Genomic DNA, 20,841 nt, shown 5'->3' with positions numbered 1-20,841 from the left:
GGTCTGCTTCAATTAGTTTTGTTAGCCCTAGAAAAGTGGAATAATAAATAAAGCTGCAAGTGGTGATCTAATAAATCTGCTCTTTAGAGCACTCTGCTCTAATCCAGCACATGATTCCACCTGTTTAACTGGTCTGGGCTTGTAATAGAATCAGAATGTGCTTTATTGCCAAGTATGCTCACACATACAAGGAATTTTATTTGGTGCTGGAGAATATGCAAACATAAATTAATATAAAAAATATAAAAATTAAATATAGAAAAATATAGAAATACAGATATAAGCAGGGTGGAAATATAAATAGGGTACTCATATGCAGCTCAGGAGCAAGGTATGAAGTGTGGTTCAATTAAATATGTAACAGTATTGCACTTGTGCCTATATACATACATGTATATGTAGATCATTATATTGCACTCGGGGAGATGGCCGACAGATTGTTCAGGACATGAATGGCTTGAGGGAAGAAGGTGTTCTTGTATCTGGATGTCCTGGCGTTTACTGCTCTGTAGTGCTGGTCGGAGGGTTCAAAGAGGGGGTGGGCCGGGTGTGTGGGGTCCAGAGTGATTCTACCTGCATGTTTCCTCATTCTGGATGTGTAAAGTTCTTGGAGAATGGGCAGGTGGGCACCAATAATCCTCTCAGCAGCATCTGACTATCAGATGTGGCTTCTGCTTACTTGGAACCTGCATCCACACCAGATCTTTTTGGATGACACTGGAACCCTCTGCACTAGACGGTACATAGTGTGTCACTGACCTGTGGAGTCAGTGTTATAGACTTAACAACCAATTATGCCTGTATGTTGATGGATCTAAAGCTAATACTTGTATTTACTGTAAAACTCATTTAAAGTTGTGTTTACTGTGAGCGGCCGTTTTGATTTGATGTCGCTGAACACTGGGCTTCTTCGAGGAAAAATAAAACATATATATATATATATATATATATATATATATATATATATATTTTTTTTTTTTTTTTTTTTTTAAAGTAGAAATTCCGAGATGATGATGATGATGATGAGGAGTTTGCTTTGCATGTTTGAAGTTACCGCCTCTATTCAGACGTCATTTCCGGCGCTGATGACATCCGAACACATGTAAACAAAATGGCGGCGCCTGTACGGCTCTTCGGTGTAGCAGGAGGGCATCTTGTAAAAAATTTGCTGAAAACAAGTCCAGTCACACAGGTAAATAAAAAAATGAGAAGAAAAGTAGCAGGACAAGCAGCTAAGCAACTGTAACGAACATGTCCTGCTGCTGTGTCCTCAGAACAAGGTTCAGGTTGAGAGGCTAACACTGGAGCTAATATGAAGACGCTGAACTGACAGGAAACACGCATGTGTAACTGCAGCACAAAGTTATATAAACACTGACGTCACATAAACTATGAGCTTCTAGTCGACATTTTTACATATTTACATTTTTATATATTAGCTAAGATCATAACTAACGTGTTGTAATGATTTGTTATGACTGTCTTGTCTATGATGTGCATACAGTTGTATACTTTTACTTTTAAATGTCATTTTATTTTTCTGTACATCTTCTTCTTCTTCTTGTTATTATTTTATGTGTATTTCCTGCCTTGCCTTTAATGTATGCTGCTGGAGCACTCGATAAATTCTTAATAAAGTTTTATGTTATTTTAGAGGTTTCGTCAGCGGGCCACACAAGCTGCGGCTCAGGTAGCGCTCAATGTCCCGGAGACGAAGTTGACCACACTGACCAATGGCCTCAGAGTGGCGTCTGAAGATTCAGGGATGCAGACCTGCACGGTATGAACTCCAGCCAGGGGTTTTATGATCATCTCTTTATTTTCTGATTAATAGGATGTGGATCTGATGCCTGTCAAGGGTTTCTTATGGCCAAACCTGTGTGGACACCTGACCATCACATCCACCCTTCTAAAAACGTTTTCCACTAGATGTTGGAGCGAGGCTGTGGGGATTAGTGATCATTCAGCTACAAGAGCATTAGTGAGATCAGACACTGATGTTGTAAGAGTGAGGCGGTCTGGGGTTCAGTCTGTGTTCCAGTTCATCCCAGAGGTGTTCAGTGGGGTTGAGTCAGAGTCAGGGCTCAGTGCAGGACACTCCAGTTCTTCCACTCCAACCTTAACCTCCACACCATGTCTTCATGGAACTCTGCGCTTTGTGCACAGGGATAATGTCATGCTGGAACAGGTTTCAGTCTCTTAGTTCCAGTGAAGCTACAGCATACAGAGACATTTCATACAACTTTGTTGAACAGTTTTGAAATATGCTTGTGGTGGTCAGGTGCGTGAGTACTTTTGGTCATATTGTGTATTTTATTGTGACTTTTTTTATTCATTCATACTAATGAAGCCCGCTGATGAAGAACGGCAGGTTTTTTCCTCATGATTATACTGTACAGTATCATTGACCTGCTGCTGCTGTACATCAGTGTTTAATGTGTAATCTCGCTGCAGGTGGGTCTGTGGATTGATGCTGGGAGTCGTTACGAGAATGACAGGAACAACGGCACAGCCCACTTCCTGGAACACATGGCATTTAAGGTGAGAGAATGTTACTCGACATGTAATACAGTTTCAGGTATCATTACATCCTAGATGTGCGAGAGCATGGTGTATGTCAGTTGGGACAGACACAGCTCTGTTCTTTAGGATTCCCTGAAATTTGAATCTAAAAAAAATTAACGCTGAAGACTTATTGATAATCACACAGATAATTTAGACTTGTATCTGTAAACTGTTAAACATGATCACACTGATCTCTGGCCAATCGTATTCTCTATACACACAGTTTTCTTTTTTTCACTTAAAAGTGAGGTGTATACACTTGTGCAGTTGAGGATGCGACCTTTTTGCCAGGTCTGATTTTTTTTTGTACTGTAACAGAACTTTAACGACTGAGGTAGACATAGAAACACGGCTGTGGGTGTTGGTTTAGAAAATGAACAAGGATGCACAGCAACAGAGCAGGAATGTGAGCTGAGGGTGAAGCTCTCAGAGCTGAACTCAGGGAAGAGTTCTGCTATTCAATCACTGTCTCTGCGTGGTTGTTTAGCATCTCTTATTGAATTCAGATCTGGAGGTAGCGGCAGCAGTGAACCCGAAAATACTAACACTAATTTTTTTAAAAATTAGGGTACAAGGAAGCGTTCCCAGCTAGACCTTGAGCTTGAGATAGAGAACATGGGAGCTCACTTGAATGCCTACACTTCAAGAGAGCAGACCGTTTATTACGCCAAAGCCTTTTCTAAGGACCTTCCCAGAGGTATGATGCCACTTTCATCATCATAAATAAAAAGGATGGTCATAGACATTTTCTTCAATAACCATTGATGAACAGATAGTTTAAACCACTTTTCATTTTGGTCTCACTGAAGGCATGTTCTGTATCTGTCCTGTTATCCCCAGCTGTGGAGATTCTTGCCGACATCATCCAGAACAGCATGCTGGGGGAAGCTGAGATTGAGCGAGAACGTGGAGTCATCCTTCGAGAGATGCAGGAAGTGGAGACCAACCTACAGGAGGTGGTCTTTGACTATCTGCATGCTACGGCATACCAGGACACTGCTTTAGGAAGAACCATCCTAGGACCTGCAGAGAACATCAGGTACATGTTCTGTAGAAGGCTGTGGAGTTGAGAGATTATAATCCACATATTTAACAGTGACTGTTAAAGCTTTTCAGGGGGCAGTTGTAGCTCAAGTGGTTAATGCTCTAGGTTGTTGACTGTAAGGTTGAGGTTTAAGCTTCAGCACTGCCAAGCTGTCACTGTTGGCTTGCTGGGCAAGGCCCTTAACCCTCCCTGCTTAAGGAGAGCTGCATCATGGCTGACCCTGTGCTCTGACCCCAACCTCCAAAGTTGGGATATGCAAAGAAAGAATTTTGCAGTGCAGTAATTTATATGTGACAAATAAAGGCTGCTTCTTCTTCAGGCTTCTTTTTATATTGATGTTACTAGCTAAGAGTTCATAGCTAAGCCTGACTCGATTGCGGTGGTGTTTTTCAGAACTATAAACAGAGCAGACCTTGTGGAATATATTACAACTCACTACAAGGGGCCAAGGATTGTGCTGGCTGCAGCTGGAGGTAAACAGACATGCACATACCTTATTACCATTACAGTGTGAGGGGAAAAAAATCAATCTTTCTTTGTTCATTCCTAGAAGGCTTTTTGTGAACCTGATTTTTTTTCCCTCAGGAGTGTCTCACAGTGAACTAATAGATTTGGCTAAATACCATTTTGGAAAGCTGCCTGCCAGGTACAGGGATGAGGCCCCAGCATTACCGCCTTGCAGTTTCACAGGAAGTGAGGTAATAAAACACATACAATCAGAGATCCTTACAGGAATCGGGACTAATTTATAGTTCTTTTAGTTAAGTTGTGTGTAAATGATTGTGTAAGAAAAATTTGTGTCTGATTGAAGTTTGGGAAAGGCTGATTATCTTTCCAATGTACGGATTTACACACCATATGAGCCGCGCTTCCTTAAAGTAGCATGTGTAATTAAAATACATAAGCAGTTTAATCTGTACATGAAGGTGTTATAACTCCTTACATATTACTTTTATATTCTTATGTGTGTTGTGTAAAAGTTCCTATGAACAGTGCATCCGTTCAACAAACGTTGATAAGTAAGGGCCACTTACATTCAAGCCTCACTATTGGGCAATTGAGCAAGACCCTTAACCCCCTCCCTGCTCCAGGGGCACTGTATCATAGCTGCCCCTGTGCTCTGACCCCGACTTCTTCAGCTGGGATATGCCAAGAAAAGAATTCCACAGTTCTAGCTATGTTTCCCCCCTAGATAAGATTAGACACACTTGTCAGACTCAACTGCAGTAAGATTTTTGCAAAAGAATACAAGAATATAATATAGTCCCACTGTCCAAATTGCAGGAAACCCTGCACATTTACAGTCAATCAAGTCGGCCTATATGTTGTCTTGTCTTCTTGTGCACTTCTGTTGTATGTCTAGTTCTTAAAGTCTGCACCTTAAATATAGTTTAATTTTAATATAATAGTTTAATTTTTTTTTTATCTGTTATAGCTCTGTTTGTCTGCGTCACTGTACTTTGTGTTATGTGTAGCACCTCTGGTCTGTTTCACTTCACTGTGTACTGTATCTGCTATATATGGTTGAAGTGACAATAAAGCTTCTTTGACTTTGATGTGGCAGCAGCAGACACATGAAGCTGTTCATGTTCACATCAAACATCAGTATGAAGAAAAGTCTGATCTCTGTATCTAATTGTTGAATGGATGTTGTGTGTGAGAAATTCTCAGCAGTTTCTGATATACTCAAATCAGCACATCTGGCACTAACAAGCACGCCACGATTAAAGTAACAGAACGTTCATTATTGTATGATGTGGTCATTAACTGAAGCTCTTGACCTGTTTCTGGAAGATGTTATACACATCTGTATATGAGCTTCTGCCACATGATAGGCTGATTAGATAACTGCATGAATATACAGTTGTTCCTAATAAAGTGGACAGTGAGTGTATTAGAACATTAGGATGGGTTGATTAGACAGTAAATAAACCTTTTGTATAGTAAATGAAATTTACAATAACTTTTTTTTTTTTTAAACAGATTCGAGTCAGCGATAATAAGATGCCACTTGCTCACATAGCGATTTCTGTGGAGGCAGTAGGTTGGTCTCATCCTGACACCATCCCCCTCATGGTGGCCAACACGCTTATCGGGAACTGGGACCGATCATTCGGTGGTGGTGTGGTCAGTATTTCTTCTGCGTTGTTTCCGAAAAGAAATTAAGGTTGTTGTATCGACTCAAATGAACTCATTGTGCTCGCTCTCTCTCAGAATCTGTCCAGTCGATTGGCACAGATGGCGTGCCAGGGGAACCTGTGCCACAGCTTCCAGTCGTTTAACACCTGCTACACGGACACGGGGCTGTGGGGAATCTACACGGTGTGTGAGCCGAACACCATCAGCGACATGGTGCGCTTCACACAGCTGGAGTGGTGAGTGACTCTGACAGTATTGTGTATAAGTGTTAATGACTTGCCTACATTTAAATGTCTGTGTCGTGTTGGCAGGATGTCTCTTTGCACCAGTGTGACGGAGAGTGAGGTAGCAAGAGCAAAGAATCTCCTGAAAACCAACATGCTGCTCCATTTAGATGGTAAGTCTCAATCTCAATCTTCTTGGTTCATCTTACAGGTGACCAGTTGAAGTTTTATGGTTAAATAAAATGTTTTTGTTTTTTTTAATACATTAGGCTCCACCCCTATCTGTGAGGACATTGGGAGGCAGATGTTGTGCTATGGGCGCAGAATTCCACTGCATGAACTGGAGGCTAGAATAGATGTAGGTCTACATACTACTACAGACATTATGCTGTTTAGTTTTAAAAATGATTTTTGTTCACTTTCACTCGTTTGTCTCTCTACACCAAGGCCATTGATGCCAACACCATCAGAGAAGTGTGTACTAAATACATTTACAACAAAGCTCCAGCAATTGCAGCCGTTGGTATGTATTCACCTCATCATTTTTTTTTTTAAACATTCTCACTTCAACACTTTTATATTCATGTCCTTGACTTACTTTCTAGGCACGTTTCATTTAAACCAACCTTTTTTATTCAGCAGAACCCCTTAAATTATTTGACTATGATTTCAGGCAGGTTACCCTCAAGTGCAACTAATGCATATTTAAGACATTTTGCATCTCAGTTCAGATCCTGAAGCACTATTCTGTGCCACTGTGTAGAATAACATGAGTTGTGTGTTCATTACTGAAAACTCCAACAAGAAGTGCACTTCAGGTACCAGGATGATGCACTGATCCAAAGTGTGGAATGTTAGGCACTTCATTCGCTCCATGCTCACACCTTTGCTTATGTAGTGGAAAAGAGGCGGGGCTACCCGACACTGACGCTGGACGAGGAAAAATTTTCAAGCTGGTCGATGAAGTCTTAATTTAGCCCACAAGCCTGATTAATCTGATTATTTCTCTCTTTTTTTAGCATTTAAATATTGACTGTCGTGTAGTAGGTTATTTGTGATGCAGATTCCTATAAATCTGTTTGAATGGCATAATGATTACTAACGTTTATATGTTGAACATATCAATATAATTTGTTTCAGGGCCAATTGATCAGCTTGCAGACTACAACCAGATAAAAAGTGGAATGTACTGGCTAAGCTGAGCGAGACGAGAACGTCACATAGATTACAAACCAGGAGTATTTATGGAGTCTGTGCATTTTTTTGTGTTTTATTATAAAATAAAGAACAACACAATAACATTAAAAGAACATGAGGCTAAGTGAGTGTGTGCACATGGGGTTGTTTCTTGCGCTTTTTGCTGTCATTTTTTACTCTTAGCAGCAACTTGTTCCTGGGCAGCTTTCTTGGCTTTAATCATTTCCACTAATTCCTGCGACGGACAGAAAGGACAGATCGTCATAATGGGGCATTATAATACAGTGCTCAATGACATGACGCATTCAGTCTTGCTCTAATGTGGAGAGCTTACCTTGTATCTCTTCATACAGTCTTTCTTGGTACGTCCAGGCACAGTGGCAGCGATTTTGTCCCACCTCTCAGGTGTGTTAACAGGGTAGGTCTTCAGTGCCTGCTCCAGGAGCTTTTGCTCCTCCGTAGTCCAGGGAGCAGGATTAGTGTCACTGCCTGAACCTAATGAGAGAGTAAATGATATTAACTTAACGTACAGTGTTTATAAACATCAGCTGTTTGGTCAGAAACGGATCCCGATTCACATGATAAAACATTAATGTGAATCGGATCGGGTGGAGCATGTGATTGCGAACACAGCTGGTATACTCGGGTCTGCACCCATTCAGTAAGTAATGTAAGCAGAAGGTTGTGAGATACAGAAGAGATGAGCCTTAATGCACATAATTAAACCATATTAATTAAAACAATAATAAAATGGTGAGTCACATTGTATTGTGTTCTCCATACACAAATACACACAAACAACGCTGAGAAACAAACACACTGAAACCACCCTGATGTACTAGAGACACCACACCTGGTGCCATAAAGGACTCAGGAGTTGAGTTTGAGAAGAAACTCGCCTTCAAAGCGCTCAGAAGGCACGGCGTTGTCTACAGTCGGAGGAACGACAGAATGCTCTTTCTTAAATTTCTCAAAAGCCTTTTTGTTCACTTCTTCCTTTTGGTGAGGGTCTGGAGGTAGAAAAAAGCATTAAATAATCTGCTCTTCAATCATCATCATCATCAATCCAGTGATCGGAACTCACCGAGTTTTTGGAGAGTCTTAGCTTTATTGATGACATCTTTGGCGGTTCTTTTGATGCCACTACCTGAGTGCAAGTTCATGTAGTTGGCGATTACTTCCCATCTACAGGACAGGAAAGATCTCAACTATTACACACTGGAACAACAATACCACCACCACAACAGGACTGTACGATTGATGGTGTGTTTACGGATCTAACCTGGCATTGGTGCCAGCAGGAAACAGGTTAACGGCTTTGATAAGCAGTTGGAGATCCTCCTCGTTCCAGCCTTTGCTTATTCCGCTTCCGGCGTTGGCGTTTTCCGAGCTGCGTGCTGCCTGCTGCGCCCTGACCTCAGCCTCTCGCTCACGCTGCAGTTGCGCGTTCACTTCCTGCACCTACGCCACACACACTCATAGTGAAACCCGTATTACAGTTGAGGCTGAAAGTTCACAGAGGCTAAAGGTTTTCAATCTCAGATTTTCACAACTCCACACATTTCAGGTTACAGTACTGTACATTTCTTTTGATTAGTCAATTACAGTGTCAACTTTTTTCACATCAGACATCATTTCAAAACAGATTCATTACACTACATCAGAACTCTAGTGGGACAAAAATTTGCATGCACCAAGCTGAGTGTCTCTTTGCATGCACCAAGCTGAGTGACCTCTCAGATTTCAGTAACATATGCAATGTCTTTTAGAAGCCTCTGATTGGCCCATTTTCATAATTTGGAGTTATTTTTTGAGCACTCCTGTAGACACAATCAACTCAGTCACGACATGACATCAGCCATCAGCCGGTTGCAGGTGATCACCAGGCATGTGGAGGAGTGTTGTCTGCTCAAAGGAAACCAAAATCAAGTGGATCTGGCCTTAATGATTAGTGCTATGTATGGAGGAAGAGGGGGAGGCTTTTAATCTGTGAAGCACAGTGGTGGCAGCATCCTGTGTAGGTGTATCACTGGAAAAGAGACTGATACACTTTATAGAATAGAGGACATCATGAGGAAGGAGACTTATCTAGAAATACTGAAGCAGCATCTCTGGACATCAGCTAGAAAGTTGGTCACAAATGAGTTTTTAGCAGGACAACAATCTTAAGCAAACCTCCACTGTGATAAAAGACATCAAAGTAAAAGCATTGAAGCGGCCATCACAAAGTCCTGACCTGAATCCCAAATAAAATTTGTGGACTGAACTGAGCAAAAAGGCCCAAAAGCCTGACCGAGTTACAGAAGTTTTGTCAGGAGGAAGAGGCAAAAAGTGAGAAACATGTAGACCAAAACGAGAGTTCAAGTTCAGGTTGAAGCCTTTTGACCCACTGATACAGTAAATAAACCCTACATTAATCTGTCTCTAAGTCATTAACTTGAAATGTCTTAAGTAAAGAAAGTAAGGTAATAATCAAACAACATTTTTGTTCTCCTCTGTTCAGGGCTTACCTGTTTTTCTATGGCAGCTCTGCTCTCCTCCTTGCTGCCTGAAGCTAAAAGCTCATTTAACGTCTGTAAGCTGGAGAAGGAAAGTAAAAGCGAATCAATTATATCTCAGACCGCCGCATCCGCTAGGAAAAGAAACAAATCTCTCCAACACAAAGGATGTTAGAAAACGGAGCGCTACCTCAGAAGCTCTAGTCGATCGCATAACTTCTCCACGTCTTCCATCATCTTCACGCTCTCCGCCTCGCTATCCACAAAGTAATTACAGTTCTAGAAAAACAGAAGACTAGTTAATGCTCCTATGATGACAAAACACTTTAATCTGCAAGGTCCAAGCACCCTTCACAAACACCCCCCCCAGTCTGATCAATTCGCTCGTCATTAGAAATCAGTTAAAAGTCATTACAGCCCCTACATGTGACCACACCCCTAACCTCAGAATCTCACAGCTTCACTGTGACCCTGACCAGGCTAAAGCAACTACTGAAAGTGAGTGAGAGAAGATCCTGGAGAAATCCTGGGACCAGCTTGCAAAAGTAGGACTTGTTATGCTAAGTATATTTGTATATTTGAGTGGGCTAATTTTAATAGTTTCAGCTAAAGTATCAAGAGAAACAAAGATTCAGAGAAATGTTCATTATAGTGCCCCCTTCTGGCCAAATTTCATGTCTATAGCTCAATATACACCTTGCAGAAATCTAAGTGACTGATGGCAGCCATGATTTTTAAATAATCGTGAGAATCCATGTTAATCAGACTCGTCCTGGATAGACCTGATTGGCATGTGGTGGCCATGTTGTTTATGAAGGGCAAACTTTTTTCATTATTGAGGTTCACAATCAGTAGTTTGTGTGATACAAGATACAAAGCAGAGTTTTTCAAACCTTGCACGTTGTCCTGAGTTTCTGTCTCTCTTTCTTGATCGCTTTCTTCTGCGCCTCTTTCTCTTTCTTGGCCTGCTGGGCCACCTGCTTGGCCTCCTCTTCCTCCTTCTCTCTGGCCAACCGAGCCGCTTCCATCTCCGCCTGTCGAGCCTGAAGTCCAGCAAAACACTCACATTTCGTTAAACTGACATTTCATACTCACAAATAGACCCGAGTCTAAACATTCTCACATTTTCTACACGCTGATAACCTTCATCCATTCTCCTCCCAGAAAAACAATCCCATACAAGCCCAAGACAATCAACTGACAACATTCCTGAAACAATTATTTACAAGATTAAAATCTCTTCATGGCTTGATAAGAGTCAGATGTTCAGTAGAACTGACCCGCTCCTTTTCCTCTTGCTCCTTCTTTTTGGCTTCGGCTTTGGCCTTCTTCTCCGATTCCTTCCTGGCTTTCTCCTCCTCTTTAAACTTCTTTATCCTCGGGTCACAGCTGTAGGCCGTATCTACAACACATCAGCCGAAAGGTGAAATGAAACACAGAATAATATTTCCAGGATAGTGACAAAGCGTATCGTGTATTTCAAGAGCATTATTACTGAGCTGCCTTGATGATGATGATGATGATGATGATGATGGTTATGACTCAGACACTCAGTTATGACTCAGACACTGTGAAAGAGTCTAGTGTCTAGAGAAAAAGTCTACTCTGGAGTCCGTCACAAAATAGCTGTACCTTGGTAGAGGTACATAAAATTATAGTCTCAGGTACTGAAAGTAAGCAGGCACTGAATCGAATGCAGCAGCTACTGAATCGAAAGCCGCAGGCACTGAATCAAATGCAGTAGTTACTGAAACAAATGCAGCAGCTACTGAAACAAATGCAGCAGCTACTGAAACAAATGCAGCAGCTACTGAAACAAATGCAGCAGCTACTGAATCAAATGCAGCAGCTACTGAAACAAATGCAGCAGCTACTGAATCAAATGCAGTAGGCACTGAATCAAATGCAGTAGTTACTGAAACACATGCAGCAGCTACTGAATCAAATGTAGTAGGCACTGAATCAAATGCAGCAGGCACTGAATCAAATGCAGCAGGCACTGAATTTAATGCAGTGCACTAAAAATGTTCTGGACAACTAAGTTTTGGACTCGGCTCAGCCCTTTTCTATACTTTCTCAGGAGTAACTCTTAACTTTTGATCCAAGTGGAACTACAAGAAAGAATGTCAGGTTCTGATTTAAACATGACAGGTGGTCACTTGAGTTGATTACAAGTGCTTTAAGGGTGACACTGTCCATACCTACGAGAGTTCTTATCCTATTCATTTCTTCTTTTTTTCTTTGAGCTCGTGATGCACGGTTCTGCTTCTCGATCCATCTTCGCTCATCTCGACTGGTTTAAAAAAAAAAAGGCAAGAAATTACCATACGTGTAAATGTATTGTGTTAGGGATTCTAGATTTTGAGATGCACAAAGACATTTGTTACCATTCAGCTTTTTCTTTCTCCTCTTCATCCAAATATGAAAACTCTCTCCATGAATCAAAGTTGTACCTTAAATAGCAGAAACAAACATCAGCACTAATATCTGCTTTGTTGTGGTGACTTATGAGAGACTTATGAGAGAACAATCTGACTTAAATATATTTCAGAACCATTGCTTAAAAATAGAATAAAAAAAACACATTTTTACTGCATTTCTATATGTACTTGTATATGTACCTTTTAAAAACAGCGGAAAAAAGCTTGTCTGTCAAAAAAGCTTACACAAAAAATCTAAGGAGCTTTACACACAATTATAATTCAATATGAATGTACATACATTTTAAGAGGGCATATCTGTAGATATCTCATTAGCTACAAACCTGTCTTATATTTTATAAAACACAGATCAAAATGTCTCCTTTAATACAATAACGAATGATTTAATTAATCCCGTTATCCCCAACACATTTTGTTCAACTAAAGTGGAAATGGAGGATAAATTTGTCAATATTCTTTCCATCTCTCCTGACACTTAAGGCACATCATGTACAGTTTACAGTGGAAGAAAAAAATACAATCCATTAAAACTCACCAGAAGGAATAGAAATTATCCACTTCCTCAAACGAGGAATCCAGAGACCCGATGTGGGGGACGTGCTTTTTAGTGGACCACCTGTCAATCACGGGCAAGATGCAGTTTAATGTGCGGACAAAAACATACTGCAATTCAGTCACTATGACACGTTATATCACATCACAATGTACGAGTTCACTCACAAACTACCAGCAAAAACAGCAGAACTGTCTTAAAAAAATAAAATATAATAAAATATAACATTGATGATCATTTAATAATGACAAAATGTTTTTTTCACCACCACAATAAACTGATTCCAGTCAATTTGTAATCAAATGTTACAAAATAAATTATTAATAAATCATAAAATAATATTAAAAAGGTAGTAATTTTATATATTTTTTTTAAATAATTTTTTATATGCATTTTTAAACATTTTTTTATGTTATATATATATATATATATATATATATATATATATATATATATATATATATATATACACACACACACACACACAACCTGACAAAAGTCTTGTCGCCTATCCAAGTTGTAGGAACAACAAATAATAACTTGACTTCTAGTTGATCATTTGGAATCAGAAGTGGCTTATATGAAAGGCAAAGGCCTCTAGATTACGCTTATTTTACCATCTTATCATGCCGTGATTTTTAATTATTTAAATTAGGACAGAAAGGTCAGACTTTGCTTAGACAAAAGTCTTGTCACGTCTTTAAAGGATTCAACCAATCACAGATTAGAGCATCACCTGTGACAAATACTGTAATTAACACATTCCCAGGTGTGTAGAAGAAGAACCCCAGCACACCCAACCTTCATTTGAAATGCATCCTGACCTGACAGCATGCCAAAGATTCAACCACAGACCAAAGTGCTGATCATCAAGAGCCTGAAGACCAAGTCTCCTGCTGAGGTGGCAGACATCTTTAATGTATCTAAACGTCAAGTGGAGAGGATAAGAAAAAGATTTGAAGAAACTGGTGAAGTTCATGACAGGCCCAGGTCAGGCAGACCCCGTAAGACAACTGTTCGAGAAGACCGTTTGTTGGTTCGACAGTCCAGGGCCAGCCCTTTTTCAACTGCAGCAGAGCTACATAACAACTGGTCACCAGAAACCCCTGTATCTACAAGAACAGTTTGTCGAATTCTCTCACGCAGTGGTCTCGATGGCCGAATTAGTGCTCAGAAACCAGCATTAAACAGAAGACAACTAAAAAATCGTGTTGCATTTGCCAAGGCCCACAGCTTGCAGGAAGGATGTACTGTGGAAAAGTGGCAGAAGGTTGATTTTTCCAATGAATCCGATCTATTGAACTGCATCCCAATCGTCGCAAATACTGCAGAAGACCTATTGGAACCCGCATGGACCCAAGATTCACACAGAAAACAGTCACGTTCGGGGGAGGAAAAATCATTGTTTGGGGTTACATTCAGTATGGGGGCGTGAGAGAGATCTGCAGAGTGGATGGCAACATCAACAGCCTGAGGTATCAAGACATTCTTGCTGCCCATTACATTCCAAACCACAGGAGAGGGCAAATTCTTCAGCAGGATGGCACTCCTTCTCATACTTCATCAAAGTTCCTGAAAGCAAAGAAGGTCAAGGTGCTCCAGGATTGGCCAGCCCAGTCACCAGACATGAACATTATTGAGCATGTCTGGGGTAAGATGAAGGAGGAGGCATTGAAGATGAAACCAAAGAATCTTGATGAACTCTGGGAGTCCTGCAAGAATGCTTTCTTTGCCATTCCAGATGACTTTATTAATAAGTTATTTGAGTCATTGCCGAGACGTATGGATGCAGTCCTCCAAGCTCATGGGAGTCATACACAATATTAATTCTTTTTCCACTGCACCATGACTATGTTCTATACTGTACATTATTTCTGTTAAGTGACAAGACTTTTGTCTAAGCAAAGTCTGACCTTTCTGTCCTAATTAAATAATTAAAAATCACAGCACGATAAGATTTTATTTTGGTAAAATAAGCGTAATCTAGAGGCCTTTGCCTTTCATATAAGCCACTTCTGATTCCAAATGATCAACTAGAAGTCAAGTTATTATTTGTTGTTCCTACAACTTGGATAGGCGACAAGACTTTTGTCAGGGTGTGTTATATATATGTATGTATGTATGTATGTATGTATGTATGTATGTATGTATGCATCTAATGGCAGAAATGGCAACCTGCAAGGTTATGTGTGTGTGTGTGTGCTAATGAGACTTACTTTATATTCTTGTCACATAGCAGAGATATGAGCAACAGAGGGATGACCCTCCTTCTTGTTTATCAAGTTTGTTCATGTACTCGACTCTTTGTTCTCTAGCAGAGGAATAATTCCTCTATGCATCTATGAATTTTCATGCAAAACTTCAGGCCTATGTAACGCCCTGTACCATCTCTGTACCCGGTATTGTGTCATCACATGCCTCAGCAGGAGCTGGTTTAAATGTAGAAAGGTGTTTAGAACTAAACTGACCTGGCATTACGTTCAAACACAGGAGCAAACACCTCAAAGAACTTCTCTTTGCCCTCTGCCTTGGTGGGCACCATGTTGTCAAAGGTAGGGTCCACGCTGTCGAAGGCTCTCCTCTTCACAGGGTCTGACAGAATCTCGATTGCTGCAAAGATACAATTGACACAAAGCAGTGGTGTTGCTGCCCAGGCTGTAGTACAGTGTACACATGTAGCACAGCTCTTCAGCTCCAGCACCAACCTTTAGTAATGCAGGTGAAATAATCGTTATCTCCTTTCACAATTTGCTCGCCGGCTGCTTTTCTCTTGTCTGGGTGATGTTTCAGAACCATGGCTTTATCTGTGGAGAGGTCAAGAGCAAATGGATCACATCACGCCAGAATGTAGTGCTGAGAAAAAAATGAATTATGTTGTGTGACTAACAGCAGCAGACTGCTGAAGGGTAACAACTTACGAGCAGCTTTAATCTGTTTCTGGGTCGCCTTGTACCTCATATGAGCTAAACCCAGTACAGCATAGTGATCCTGATTCTATTAGAGAGAACAAGGGTGGGGGGTGAGGTTGAATAGGAGAGAGAGAGAGAGAGAGAGAGGGAGAGAGAGAGAGGGAGAAAGAGAGAGGGAGAGAGGGAGAGAGAGGGAGAAAGAGAGAGGGAGAGAGGGAGAGAGAGAGAGAGAGAGAGAGAGGGAGAGAGAGAGAAGGAGAGAGAGAGAGGGAGAGAGAGAGAGGGAGAGAGAGAGAGGGAGAGGGAGAGAGAGAGAGGGAGAGAGAGAATAATCTCAGTTATACATGTGAGAGGAATGGGCTGAATTTCATAGCTTAAGACTTTGTCAAAACTATAGCTTTTTGATGAAGGGTTTCAGACATTAAAAAAAACACTCCAACAGCAAAAAAAAAAAAAAAAATTAAATAAATAAAACATGAAAGTCCTATCTACCTACACGCTTGTGTATTATAACTACATAAAGACCTTTCTGTAGAGTTTACCCAGTCTGAATAATTCGAATGCTGCTTACACTTTCTCCTTTATAAAGTGTACTAGGTAGCTGTTCAATCACATAAATGCGTCAGTCCCCCCTCCTCCCCCTAGCCCTGCCTTAAGGCAGCACCTTCCAGTCTTTTGGGTCCAGTGTTTTCAGCATGGGATATTCCTCCAGCTGCAGCTCCTCATCTGCTTCCTCCTCAGAGAGCTCCTCTTCCTCCTCCAGCTCCTGGAATGACGCAGACACATTCCGATCCCGCCGCTTCTGGAAGGCTTCGAACCAGCGACCTACTGGCTCTACCTGCACTTGCACGGAACCTGCATGTGTGTGTAAGAGAAAGAGAGAGAACAATATTCAAACAGTAAATGTGTGATAAAAAAAAAATTAAAATAAACAAACGGAATTCTTCCCTCAAGACTGGGGTGTGCGGCAGGGCTGCCCATCATCACCAACACTCTTCAACGTATACAGTAATGAAACAGAAGAACTACTAGATCAATCACCAGCACCTGGACTCGCACTACATGATGCCAAAATAAAGTTCTTCCTCAATGCAGATGATCTGGTCCTGCTGTCTCCATCAGAGGAGCCTCTACAGCAGAACCTCGTTTCACCAATGGTATGACCAGCACTGATCATGTCACCAGTTACACATCCCTCAGTGAGAATGGGAATCTCAGCTAGGCTGTAAATGAACAAAGTCTTTCTACTCCATTAAAAATCATATAGAACCAACTGTCCTATATGGGGCTGAAGTCTGGGGTCCTCTTCCTAAATCAGGAATTCTACAAATGGGACAAAACCCCAATCGAAGCCCTGCATGCAAAGTTTTGTAAGAGCATCCTCAGGGAACAGAGGAGACCACCTAACACCACATGTAGATCAGAATTAGGACAATACCCTCAATTAATCCACACTGAGAGAAGAGCCATCAAATTTTGAAAACATCTAAAACTGAGCAACCTGAAGCAAACATCCACCGTATTCAGCTGGTACTGAGGCTCCACAAACAAACTAATCTGACTAGCAAAACTAACACTAACCGGCCTCAGGATACTAGCAACCTTATCCACAGAACCAACCAAACCAACCAACCAAAGGATCAACATTCAGAAAGAAAATGTACTGAAAATGTAATGTACTTATTGGACTGAAACAACACAAAAACAAAGTACACTGCCATGTTATTTGGTGCTAAACAGAACACGCTACAGCCAAATACCTCAGCACAATCAGAGACAACAAGCTGAGGAAAACCATGACAAAGTACAGACTCAGTAACCACAGCCTGCTACAGAGACACATTCACACCATCTGATTATAGGCTTTTTGCTTTGCATTTATTTGTATTCCATTATATTATTTTATTCATTAGCCCTATAAATGCTTTGATACATGTACAACTTTTCATACCAATAAAGCCCATATGAAATGAACTGCAATTGATAGAAAGAGACTTTAATCTCAAGAGTGAGAGTCAGAGAGAGAGAGAGAGAGAGAGAGAGAGGGAGAGAGACTGAGAGACTTTAATATCTTAAGAGTGAGTCAGAGAGATAGATAGATAGATAGATAGATAGATAGATAGATAGATAGATAGATAGATAGATAGATAGATAGATAGACTTGAATCATAAGAGTGAGAGTCAGACAGACAGAGAGAGAGAGAGCATCTTTCAATCATACTGAATTAGCGACAAAGAGGTAAAAGACAGTAAAAATAAAATAAAATAAAAAAACCTGTCAATTTAACATGGAGCTTCCGCCAGTTCAGCCATCCCTCAACTACCACCACTATCTAGTGTTAGCATTAGCAAGAACTGTCATGACACCACTTTCAAGAGCACTATATTAAAACTACAAAGACTTATTCATGAGGATGTTCACCCTGCGTAGTCTCTATGCCTTCTTTCTTTGTAATAAACCCTTATAAGCTCTAAACTGTGCATTCTAGCAGAGGGCGGAGTTAAACTGATTGGGGGCGTGTCTATAAGATGACGGACAGGAGGAGTATTCCAAACTAACATTCCGGACCGGAAAACATGTTTTCCAAGCAGGATTATTAACCTATATTATTCCATTGTCTGGAGTCCATCACCAAAACTATAATGTTTTAATCAACCTCACATACTTTAGGAATTATTTGTATTTATAAGAAAATTTTAAAAACCGTCTATTGCACCTTTAACCGATATTAAACTCTAAGACCTTTAGCATCTCTGGCCTCTTAGACTGCTTTATTGTCATTGTATTGGTCTAATCAAAATTAAAGATTTTAAAAAATTGCTTCGAGAAAACAAATATAATATGCAATAATATTAAGAGATCCATTTTGATACAACTGAGTGTCTTACAAAGTCGCGATACAAGTATATAAATATATTTAATGTGCACTTTCAAATGACTCAGTATTGAAGACGTAGTTCACTACTTGGACTGCAGACGTCACGGCATGTAGTGCACATGTACAGGGAGTGCTGAGCAATTTAGGTTTGAACCAGAAGTAAATCTTTGTCCATGCAGCCTGTTTCGTAGCTACAGGAAGTTTGCGGTGTTGGTAATAAGGTGAAAATACAAGCAGGCATGCTGTCGGGTCTGGACAGTGTGAAGGCAGATGAGTTTTCAGTGATATGAACACATTACCTAGCACTGCTGAGCACACAGCTAGCGAGCTAAGCGGCTAATGTGCGTGTCACACACAAATATACACATATACACACACCCTGTGTCTCTTTCAGCACTTTATTATGATTTCTCTTACCGGCGGTGGTGTTACACACCAGTGTAACCTGTCCTTCCAGCGCCTCTTTCAGCATGCTTACTCCCGCACACGCCACCATAAGAAACAGGAGTTATATCAGCGTTATAACTGCGCCGCGGTGCCGGGAAGTGTTCGCTTTCCACATGGGCCTGTTGCTGCCGCTCTACCGGCCAGGCGCCGTGTCGCACCGCTTCCCTTCCGGACACGCGCAGGACTCAGCACATTGGTTCCGCAATGAAAACGCTTGCATTGATGCAAGGTCGTGTTTCGTAATACAAAAGAAACAGTCAGGAAAAAAAACCCATCCGACTGGGAAAATCCAACAGATTTTAACTCGGAATTCCTCCTCGTCAACCTTCACCTCGAGTTCCTTCGCGTTCAACAAGTGACGAAACAAAACAACACGGCCGCTCACATGAATAAACACAGTACCTTCAAATATAATCTTATGTACACAATAATTAAGTTTAGATCAGTCAACACACAGACATGTTCACTTCTATATTTAATTCTACACCACTGACTCTACAACTTTTTCAGGTGTCACCCAGAAGAGGAGCTTTCTCTTTCTCGATATTTCTGCCCCATGTCCTCTCAGGGAGTTTTCCCTTGTCACCTTCTACCCTGTTCATCAGGGATAAATTCCAATCTTCACCCAAATCTATATGGATCTGGATATCTCTTGAATATGCATTTTATATTTTTATATCAAGCTGGAACACACAACATTTGGACCTGGTGGAGACAGATAAACAGACATCATATAAGAGCGCATAGACATGTGTGGAGTTTGCATGTTCTCCCCGTGCTTGGTGGGTTTCCTCCGGGTGCTCCGGTTTCCTCCCACAGTCCAAAGACATGCTTCTAGGCTGACTGGAGTCTCTAAATTGCCTGTAGTGTGTGATTGCGTGAGTGTATGAGTGTACTCATGAATGTAGTTGTGCTTGTGCTTGTTGTACTCATGAGTGTACTTGTGAATTTCCCTTTGGGATGAATAAAGTATCTGTCTGTCTGTCTGTCTGTCTGTCTGTCTGTCTGTCTGTCTGTCTGTCCGTCCGTCCGTCCGTCCGTCCGTCTGTCTGTCTGCCCTGCGATGGGTTGGCACTACATCCAGGGTGTATCCTGCCTTGATGCTCGATGACGCCTGAGATGACGCCTCATGACCCAAGATAAGCGGTACAGACAATGAATGAATGAATGAATAAATATGTAAAATAACATACATACATACATACATACATACATACATACATACATATATATATATATATATATATATATATATATATATATATATATTTGCTTGATGAACCTTTTTGATAACTCGCTGAACTCATTGAGGAAACCATCCTAAGATCCCCCTTTTTTTTTACCTAGTCAAAGGTCAGGGTTATAAATTAAATATAAATTATATATAAAATAAATCTTAACTGAATGCACAATTTATTTAGAAATATTATATTAGAATCGTGCGAAAAAAGGTCTGTCTTTCCTAAAACTGACTTATTTTAGAATTTTATTATTATTATTAAATATATAAAATATCATGGTTGATCAGCAGAACCAGACTGCTCTCATTCCCGTTTCTTTCATTGTATTAACATCTCTAACACATCTCAACATGTTCACAGACTGTCCTCTTCCTTCCTGTATATTATTCATCCTTTATTTTACTATCTTGCTTTTCACTATCTCCTGAGAAAACCAACAATTTCACATGTTCAAAAGTTATATTTATCTAAATGATCAGTATCTGTATAATTAGACCAGTGATACTTTAACTCAATGCACTTAAAGCTAGGATGTTATCTGAGCTAGAAAGTTTAAGAAATAGCTGCATATTCTTTGACAGTCACTTAATTAATCTTACTTGTCTGTGTATTTGATTCATTTCTGTAAGATTTTGAGGTTGTACAAAGGCTCAATGTAACACTAACACTAGAGCAGTGGATAAGATACAGAGATTAGATACAG

General features: G+C 40.6%; 2 protein-coding genes across 2 annotated transcripts; one reads left to right on the top strand and one right to left on the bottom strand.

Moving 5' to 3' along the window:
- Positions 1-1,035: 1,035 nt before the first annotated feature.
- Positions 1,036-7,256, top strand: pmpcb (peptidase, mitochondrial processing subunit beta). The gene is made up of 13 exons (XM_058408527.1): positions 1,036-1,192; positions 1,655-1,780; positions 2,455-2,541; positions 3,133-3,262; positions 3,406-3,604; positions 4,004-4,083; positions 4,196-4,308; positions 5,594-5,737; positions 5,825-5,985; positions 6,061-6,146; positions 6,243-6,331; positions 6,421-6,496; positions 7,114-7,256. Exons 1-13 carry the CDS (start codon positions 1,112-1,114, stop codon positions 7,173-7,175), a joined length of 1,434 nt encoding a protein of 477 aa, XP_058264510.1. The 5' UTR covers positions 1,036-1,111; the 3' UTR covers positions 7,176-7,256.
- On the bottom strand, positions 7,228-19,068 carry dnajc2 (DnaJ (Hsp40) homolog, subfamily C, member 2). Its single transcript, XM_058408526.1, has 17 exons — positions 18,868-19,068; positions 16,236-16,426; positions 15,581-15,656; positions 15,368-15,466; positions 15,131-15,272; positions 12,645-12,725; positions 12,056-12,121; positions 11,870-11,961; positions 10,949-11,070; positions 10,562-10,711; positions 9,859-9,947; positions 9,681-9,750; positions 8,453-8,631; positions 8,255-8,355; positions 8,070-8,180; positions 7,505-7,665; positions 7,228-7,405 (listed from the first exon to the last, which is right to left on the bottom strand). Exons 1-17 carry the CDS (start codon positions 18,944-18,946, stop codon positions 7,337-7,339), a joined length of 1,878 nt encoding a protein of 625 aa, XP_058264509.1. The 5' UTR covers positions 18,947-19,068; the 3' UTR covers positions 7,228-7,336.
- Between the last annotated feature and the right edge of the window lie 1,773 nt (positions 19,069-20,841).

The sequence above is a fragment of the Hemibagrus wyckioides genome, linkage group LG14, assembly GCF_019097595.1.
Source record: "Hemibagrus wyckioides isolate EC202008001 linkage group LG14, SWU_Hwy_1.0, whole genome shotgun sequence".
NCBI classification, from domain to species: Eukaryota; Metazoa; Chordata; class Actinopteri; order Siluriformes; family Bagridae; genus Hemibagrus; species Hemibagrus wyckioides.
The sequence above is the reverse complement of the archived record's forward strand: the minus strand, read 5'-3'. Positions and strand labels throughout refer to the sequence as shown.